Source organism: Hyposmocoma kahamanoa, unplaced genomic scaffold (assembly GCF_003589595.1).
Source record: "Hyposmocoma kahamanoa isolate Upper Pololo Valley unplaced genomic scaffold, ASM358959v1 239, whole genome shotgun sequence".
In the NCBI taxonomy this organism is placed as follows: domain Eukaryota; kingdom Metazoa; phylum Arthropoda; class Insecta; order Lepidoptera; family Cosmopterigidae; genus Hyposmocoma; species Hyposmocoma kahamanoa.
Genome location: NW_020653756.1, coordinates 484,495 through 494,096, shown reverse-complemented (window position 1 = coordinate 494,096; position 9,602 = coordinate 484,495). Strand labels below are relative to the sequence as shown.

The following is a 9,602-nucleotide window of genomic DNA, read 5'->3' as shown; positions in this document are numbered from 1 at the left end:
TTTCTGAGTGTTTTTTCTGAGTGTTCGATCTTTGTATTAATAATTATTATAATTGATGTTTTTTTTCTAAAAATGTATTTACTTAAAATTATTAAAAGCATTTGTAGTCTAATGGTTTGACCTACCGTCTCTCAAGCAGAGGGTGGTAGGTTCAAATCCTGGTTTGCACCTCTGAATTGTTATTTGAAATTTACCACGAGCTTTGCAGGTGGGAAGGTCTTCACCTACTGAAAACATCGACCCGCGTGGGAACTAACTCTTTCATTAAAGAGGAGGCCTGTGTTCAACAGACAATAATCACATCAACAGAAAAATGACAATGTTTGCGCTTTCCTATATATAGGCGGATCCGTTAGGAGCACAGTATTATTTCAAGCAATTCATTGATGTGGATGTTTAGCTGCTAAATCAGTCTCCGTTCAAAATCTTCTATCTTGAAATATGACTGGTAATAAAATCAACCTTATGAGATAACAATGATGAAATAATGTTTAAAATATCGAATAATTTTATCGGTGTCACCGCTAACGTAAAAAATGTGGAAGTTTGTTCCAAAATCAGCAAAAACATTCTAAATAAATGTGACATTTTTGCATTTTGGTACCATCAAACGAAAATATGATGATCGTCGAAAAGTATCTGACGACAAAAAAGGTAGTAAGTGTACTGAAACCGTGACATCAAACTAAACTTTGTCGAAATAGTTAAATATCATATTCAATGTTCTTGCATGAAACTTAATTTATAAATCTCTTAGTGATTGGTCGGAAATTGCAGATAATGTTGACGCTGCTGAATATACTTACACAAAAAATCAACGGAGACAACAATCTATTTAAAATTGTCACTGCTGCAAAATGCAGAATTACCGACGCACGCTGTGGCATGACATGAGAGTGCCTTTATCGGTTTTTGTGAATTATTGATGTCAGCTGATGCATTCACTTTAATTAACTGTCGATATAGATATTATTTATTTAAGGGGCAAATAACATGGTTTTATTAATTACCTTGTGTAGATTGTTCCACACCCTACAGATATTTGACAGGTCCTTACTCAAAACAAACGCCGACCTCAATAACGATTGCAGTTCTATCGTTTTACTGAAATAAGCATATTATTGTGATCTTTTCAGCTCTTTTTAACATTTCAATATATCATTATTTGAAAAAGAAATGTTTTAATAAAAACTTAAGATGTAACCTAACCTAACAATGAGTAGCTTAAAAAAATCCAAATCAGAAGCAAGGCATGCTTCTCGATATCGATTATAATAGGATGACTATTTTACAAGTCTGCTTTTATCTCAGATTTTTCCTTAAAATATTCTGTCTCCAATTGAAATTACAAATGGGGTCTCTTCCGTCAAATGAAATAACTGAATATGCTAAGCCGGAGTCGGTCAGACGGCAAATCTTGTTAGGGCAAGAACGGGCGGGCCATTCGAAACAATCTTATTTGCAATCCCTTATTCCTAAAAGGGTCTGGTAACAAGTGACGGAATCTCGGACAATGTTTGCCCTTCAGCCTCTCAGACCGAGGTTTCAGGACCTGAATCGACATATCAAAGCGTCAAACATTTGTAACTCTGATGTTGTGTCGGTTCCGGCTCTTGCAAAAATCATAATACGATAATAATAACTCCATTTAATATTTTAACCTAATGTTCACTGATTTTTAAAAAATTTAGGAAAAATTTAGGGAACAATAGTACGACCTCGGACGTTAAGTACTTTTTATAAATATTACGGATACGGATGGACGAATCGTTTGTGACTTTGTGCTTTAGTTTTTCAGAACAAAATGTGCAAACTTGTGAATTTCTGTGAGCAGGTTTTAAAACCAACAAAGTAAGAATTCGGAAAGCACTTGAATCTCTAAAATGCTGATGGAGCACGGAACTGGCACAAATCCAGACCTTTAAGTAAGAGTCATACAAACAGCGGAGTAATATATAAATGTTACAACTTTTACAGTTTTAAACATCTTCTATTTATCAGAGTAGGTTGTTGAAATACAATCTTTAAACTCACATAATTAATGTAAAACCGGCTAAAACGGACTTAAAAAATTCGTTAAGATACAAAGCGGATTTTTTAAATAGAATGTTACAAAATTGACATTGCAAAACAATGTAGGATAAAATCTTTACAAATTTTTATGTTGCCAACGTGATTGGGGACAGACGGCTCTAAATATTTAATTTGGTAAGCAAATAAATCTCGTAAGGCTATTTAAATGTGTGCGCAAGTGCGTCGGCAGGGCTGATAACAGGGTTTTTGTTGGGCCTATGAATTGGCTGGCGTTGTTTTCTTCAAAAATATAATATTTAGTAACGGTTTTGTATGAAATTTTGCTGACTAAAAGAGAACATTTAGAATGCGACGCATATCCGAAACAATAACCTCAGGGTTCTCGGGGAAATAATCCTCATACATTATTCGTAGAAGCATCGCGTCAATTTCAAATGTTCAGCAATTTCCTGCCTCAATAGTCCTATCGAGCCACCTCTGTGTAAACTGACCCAAGTTGTTGCTTACTCAGCTTTCAATGTTCCACCGCGATTCAACCCTAGCTCCAACGTGCAATATTTACAAAGGTCCGGACTGAAATGGCAGGGCCATCAAACAACGGAAACTTGTTTTTATCGAGTTACGGAATAGCCTGGAAGGTTGGGTTAACTGTCGGGTCACTGCGTTCACAATTTAGACAAGGATGGAAATTAGTATCCGCAATGAGGGTGTTTGGTTAATGAAGATGTTTGTATTAACGGTATTTTTTTAGTACTTGCGTACTTGATACATCAAGAAGACGATTTAAAAGAATGATTTGAACATTACTGTACCTACTTGTTTCATACTATCGCATCCTTTAAAACTGTAGCCCTTCAGATTCAAATAAACATTCGCCATGTGGATTCTAAGTTGAATTGAATACTATGAAACAGTTTGCCACTTAGCAAGGTATAAATTACCAGAGACTATTTTAGAAGAAGATAGTAATTTATTTTACGACTTGTTTGTTGTGGAAACGACTGAAGTTTCCAGAATAGTATGTTGTTTTAATGGCTAATGAGGTTGCAAAAAGAGATAACAGCCATTACGATCGGGTTAAACAAGTTGTTAATTTCGGCATGGTCCCCGTGGAAGCATAACCTCTCATAACCTCAAAACACATTAAAGTGGCACGTGTGACGTCATAGCGCCCGGTGAATGCTGCCGCCACAGGTTCCATTAGTGGCGGTAAAAGGTGAAAAGTAAACGGGGTCAATTCGGTAACGATCTTTCAGCTGAAACACTCAATTTTGTTATGTCAATAACTAAAAGATGCTTTCAAGATTCTTACTTCACGATCGACTAATTTATTTGAATGACTAATTTAGCTTTATTAATTTAATTTAGATAACTAATTATTAATTTGTTTGAATTACTAATCGACTAATTTAGCATTGAGTTTAATAAAGATAAATACTGTTTATATATTTTTTAGTTTATGTCTCTATACAACATAATTTTTTTCATTTGCTTTCCATATCAGTTTTCATTTTCTAGTTAATCGTATTATTTAATCATGTAATTCGTTTGTAGTTTCTGGACAGTATTTGAAATCTTCTCAAGGCAATATGACAAATAATTTCGTGAAAGTTAATCGAGCCAATTGTCCTCGAGCGGGTGGCTCAAAGACCGCCCGCGAGGCACCCGCCGCGTGCCTTCACAATCCCGGTAACCTAAATAAAATTACTCGCTCCGCTCGCTCGCTGGCCTGAGAAATGTTTTTGATGCAGTCAACTGATTGCTTTATTAGTTAATCGCAAAAGCATGTCACGTCGTCGGATTTAATTTAAAATGACGTCAAAACTTCAGAAACAGTTAGTGAAATGTTAGGCCGCAGCACCAGGTCAACCATCACTGCCAAAGCTTACGTTTCTCACGGTGCACTTTTATCCAAGTCGTTTATTTGTACAGAACTTCCGAGCTAAATTTATTTCTTTACCTTAGGAGACAAAGCCTCTCTCTTCCAACATATTGTATACTACGACGCGGACTGCTGACCACGAATTTACGTCCAACCTTTATTTAATTTTAATTTAATATTAAATATTAAGGTGTTACACCTGAAGCTCCAAAAAATTTAATTAATACCAAGTGTTTTAGGTGTATGCTTTCATTATGACCGTTAATTCATAATTTTATTATATTTATAACCGCATTATGTAACGCACAGTTTTAATAATTTAAAAATTTTATTTATTTATTTAATTATACAACCATTTTAATTGATTGCGAGTATTTAAAAATATCACAAGAGACACCAAAATGAAAATTATCATTATTTATTATTGGCTAATTACTGGCAGACTTTAAATAGCAGCCCTTTGTGCACAAGAACAGTCTAACCTGCGTGTGCGGCTGTGCGTGCACAGTGAGGTGCGCGCGCAGGTTTAAGTGCAGTCGCAGCGTGAGGTGACCGTGCGCGTTGGCAGCGCGACACGCCCAGCGACCAGCGTCTGCCGGCTCGGCGCGTCGTATCGACAGCGCGTCGTGCGCCCGCACTAGTCGCCCACCGCCCTCTCCTTCGCGAAGTTCTCGTAACACGCCGCTCGCGGCTTCGCGGTACCATCTGAAACAAACATAAACATTTAGAAATCAATCAAATATACAGTAAAGCAAAGTACTGTTATAGACACGAAGAGCGTAAGAATAGATCTTATTCTTATAGTGGATAGTACTAGGACCGCCCAGAATTATGTATGGGTAGTTCCTCAGTTTAAGATGAAGACGCGCTACTTGCTTCAATTCAAAACTTATCTGTATAAAGTTCAAATAAGTATAGAGTAAGACCAATTAATGATCTATGATTTTATGAATATTTTATTATATAACTAAAACCAACAAACTTGATTCAAAGTCAAAGTCAAATAATCATTTATTATAGGTAAAATTTTTACACTTGAAAACTTCATTTTTTAAGCTACTGCTCGTTCACTACGCTGACCTCTCCGAGAAGAACGAGCAAGAAATTCTAGGGATTGCTCTTTTCAAATAAACTTAAATGCTATGGAATACACTTTGAATCATAATTGTGTGGAATCTAGACTCTTGTTGTCTTTCCATACTTCTTTATCTAAAACATACTCAGCAGTTTGGTTTATGACTTTTCAATTAAAATACTTTTTATGTAAGTTTTAAATTTAGGAAACGATAATCTTAATATATTCTCAGGAATCTTATTGTAAAAGCGTCTACAGTTACCCATAAAAGAATCGTTTACCTTAGTTAAACGAATTCGTGGTACCATGAGTTTGGACTTAGTTCTAATGTTAATATTATGAATATCTTCTTTATTAATGAAATTATGTATATTTTTACGGGCATACAAAATATTTGAGTAAATGCAATGCGCTGCAAATGTAAATGCAAATGTACTGCGATGCCACAGTCATGATACCAGTCTCCTTAAACTTTTCTCTGAGAGAAACCTGAGAACACAGAACGAACACAGTCGGTACACAGAACGAATCGCTCATTTTTCCAACACAAATATGGTTTGTATATCTGCCGCTTTACCCCACAAGAGAGTCCCGTAGGACATTATACTACGGAAGTAACTAAAGTAAACTAGTCCAGCAGTAGCAACATCGCTAAGCTCACGTATTCTACGGACAGCGTATGCAGCAGAGCTTAATCTGATTAGGCTAGTTGTTAAATTTGAGAAACTACTGCTGTTAAAAGTTAATAATAAAAATTATTATAATAGTGATACAGGTAAAGGTGTATGAGATTATTCAGTTGAAGTAGAAGGCAATATCAACCTTCCGCACCGCGAAGGACTTCCATTTGATACTTCGAGGGCAGGTTTCCGGCTATCGGACACTCCGTACCACTTATACCAATATACACTAGGTATTTTTAGGGGCATAATTAAGTAAAAAGGAAGTAGAAGTTTGGTGACTAAAGTATTCCACAAATGATATCGATTAGTGTCTATAGAACTAGAACCCATTACACGCACAACTGCCGGGCATGAGTCTTCGCCGGAGGAGTTTAGTGTATAGTCCGCCACGCGGGCCCGATAAGGGTTAGGATGTCGCACGTATTCCAAGTATCAAAATTCTTTTTTGAACATGCAGCTTTCATCATAAAATTTCCCCACACCGTTAATGTGAGGTACTACTATTTAACATTCACGAAATAAAATGTTCTTAACTTAGAAATTAAAGTCATAGGTAGACCCCGTTACAGGCATTCAACCCGACGACCTCTCAATTGAGAAGCAACTTTCTCCCACTACGTTTTCATTAAAATATTTCTTCGTGTCTCCAATTATCGAACAAAAGCTTGAAATCGGCAATATCCTGCACAAATCTTAAGAGAAAATCTACCACCTTGACGATAACATCGAAACTAATTCGTGTCGCACATAAAGAACTCTTGCGTTTTTAACGGAAAAATGGAGGACATTGATGAAATTTGATAATTTAGAACTAAATACTGTCTATAAGTACGATGTGAAGCAAATTGAATGCGGGTTTTCAATAATACATGGCAGTTCTCATTTTTCCAAAAGTGTACATGGCTTAAGATAACAATAAAAATACTTTTTTTTATGATGTAATTGACTCATAGGAAGTTTATTACAAAAAAATCGATATTAATTAGGGCCAACGCAAACCGACTGACGGCGAGAGAGGGCGTCGAAGAGCCACACTTATGAGGGATACCTATTCCTTACAATACCGCGAGCGTCAGTCAGCAGCGTATCGCAAAGTCCGTTGGAATGTCGTGGCATCCGCTGACATGCCACCAGTCGCTCAGATTTGATTTCGAGCGACTAGCGACTACAGATTCCGATGCATACCGGAGCATCCAGCCTCGATATCCTCTAGCGTGCTCTTCGATACCGTAAAGATAAATGCACTGCTATACTCCGAGGTACGTCTCAGAGCATTGAAATTTGCATTTTAAATTGAAATAGCATAGAATATATATTGGTACATTTAATGTCCTTTACCTACCTGTCCGCTGGTTTGCGCCGGCCCTTAGAGTCTTCTTATGAGGTAGATAATGATAATATAACTTAGAATATTTAGTACTTGTGTCAGGAACATAATGGATTGAATGGAAACTAATTTCTTAAATAAAAACCACAGCGTAACGTTATAACTTTACTGAACACTAGGTTGATGCAGAATGATGCCTTAGACACACGTTACACACGACGTACAAAATGCGCCCGTTAAGAACTAAGCAAACAAACTTGTATGCAACTTAACTCAATTATATAAATTAGACGGTAGATTATTTAATTATGGTCAGGTGTTTGATGGCGTTGATTGGCGTACTAAACTTTGGAAACAAAACTTTGGAGTTTTGTCATTCATCTTTCTGACACATAAACGCTAGTATTTACCCTTTCATTACTAAACGTAACTTAATGTTAATATTTCGTGAGCGGCCTGTGACTGCAGGTGCCAGGCTACCAGCTTGCTGGAGGTGGTTGCCTAGTGACGGCACGCGGCGATCATTAGCGGCAAACAAAAGAAACTGAAACACACGGGCTCCTTTAATAACAACGTGGCCGCTCGCACAAAAGGTGTGACCATGAATTGAGGATATACGATTGAATCAAATATTAAATTTGACATTACTTCAGCATAGCAGTACTCGGAATGTGAAGCGTGTAAAAATCTACAGCGTTTAGACGAGCACGTAAATATCTTGAAAGGGCTTGCTACAGGGAAATTTATCATGACGTTACTAACAAATAAAGGAAGAACAGCTGGCAAATAATCGTCGAAGATGTTTTGTCTGTTGTTTGCATCGAGAACTATTTTATCTTCAGACTACGCGAAAGCTGGGCAATAGAAAGACGTAAACCGATGCAGAACGTACTCAACATTCTGCGTTTTCCGTTCGGTGAAAATTGGAAATTTCTTACGCAAAACGATGGGAATCGTACCATATGGACCTAATGAACAATAACTATAATTTAATTTTCATAACATTATTGGCTTTATACCTCGTGTACCGAGCGAATATATTTTTTTAATTATTTAATTAAATTTTAAATTTTTAAATTTTATTTATTATATGTTTTTTTAATTTAAAATAGACGATTATTAAGCGACAATGTTAGGCGTTTGTCTGGTAAATGCCTATGTAGCCTTTAATAGCCTCTAAATGTAACTTTGCAGAAACACAAATGTCGGCTGAGTATTTAATTCCATTATAATATGTTATGTGTTATTATTAATTACTAAGGGCACTTAAAATTAAAAAAGAAAGTAAAGAAATTGTACACTTTCCCAACTGTGTACGAAGTTGTTTGATAGGTGTTATAAAATGCAACAAAATATGTAATAGCACCGTCCACTCTCGAGATATGCGCTATCAAAGCCGTTTTCACGGCATCGTCGCCACCCTCTTAACTTTTGAAGTAACGTTGCTATAAATTGTCCGAAAAATGGACTTTATTACGGACTCCACACTACATATCTAGCGAAAAATACGTATAAGGTAAAGTAGCTTTTATTCCCTATAAAATAATATAAAAACAATGTCTTGTGACCTTTTTTGTCGTTGGTCTACTGTGTATGTTTGGCTGGTTGACAGGCGGACGAATTGTTAAGTTAAGACGGTGCGTGTTATTCTGCTCATGGTTTGAATGTGGGTTTGACCCTATCTACCGACCTGAGAGGTAGGGTATTCCGGAGAGACTACGACTAGCCGGCAAGACTAGGGTACTGCGGGCATCAGGACCAAGCCCTCCGCCGGTGATACATCGTCACGGGCATCTCTGGCGAATCTGGACTGGGGTATGGACTCGCTGGAGTTTGTGGTTAGCTGTAGAAATGAACACGTTCGTCTGCCCCAGAAGCATGTGGCCGTTCATCAGCAGTGTGGTGTGTTCATCCCGTGCGCAGCTAGCGCGTCTTAATAGCGGTCTAGTTGAGGGCTTGACGCGAGACGCGCGCGGCACGTGAGTTACCCTAAGTCGGGAGCTATGTCCGGACACGGTCGCAGAACAATGCAACTGGCATCTCCGGCACTTTCTTCTCCGGTCTCCTCTAGCCGCATAGGCCATTCTAAACTGGAGAGACACCGTTTTTCGGCGTCGGGAGGTGAGCGTGTCTTACAGCTCCGCCACCAAAGAGGAGATTTGGCAGTCTCCGGTACCTACCTGGGAAATAGGGAGGGTGGCTCACCTAAGGCACTAACTAGCCTTCTGGGAACCGGATGACGTCCGTGCAAATGGGTTGATCTGGGTCAGTACCTAACTGAGTAGGTCCCTGTGCGGGCTTGCTCGCACAGGTTATAGTGCCCTTCTCTTATAACCAAGAGGTTGATAGCTTTACATAAGTTTTGTTTATAGAGGGTCACTGTACACAAAACTTATGTAAAGATATGGGAGCCGTGGGTTTGACAATCGAAGTCTTAAACTGGACCCTCTGCTTTTTAATGTAGTTCATCCATATCACGTAACAGTTGCGGATTGTTGATCTTGTCCGAAACGATGATGATGATGATAAATAAGCGAGGAAGTGTGTATGATATGAAATTTAAGCAATTATAAATTAATTAATTGTTTGCGAAATATTTTT

The 9,602-nt window shown here is 37.7% G+C and overlaps 1 protein-coding gene across 5 annotated transcripts in view; it reads right to left on the bottom strand.

The window, feature by feature from the left end:
- Nucleotides 1-9,602, bottom strand: part of LOC113228725 (Down syndrome cell adhesion molecule-like protein Dscam2) — a 217,622-nt gene that overhangs the window by 16,538 nt on the left and 191,482 nt on the right. For all 5 annotated transcript variants that reach the window (XR_003310336.1, XM_026462087.1, XM_026462085.1 and 2 more), the window contains exon 8: nt 4,399-4,621. Coding sequence is in view for 4 of the 5 variants with exons in the window: in XM_026462087.1 (XP_026317872.1) it covers nt 4,399-4,621 (223 nt within the window). In the remaining variant the exon portion in view is untranslated. The remainder of the gene's footprint in view (nt 1-4,398; nt 4,622-9,602) is intronic.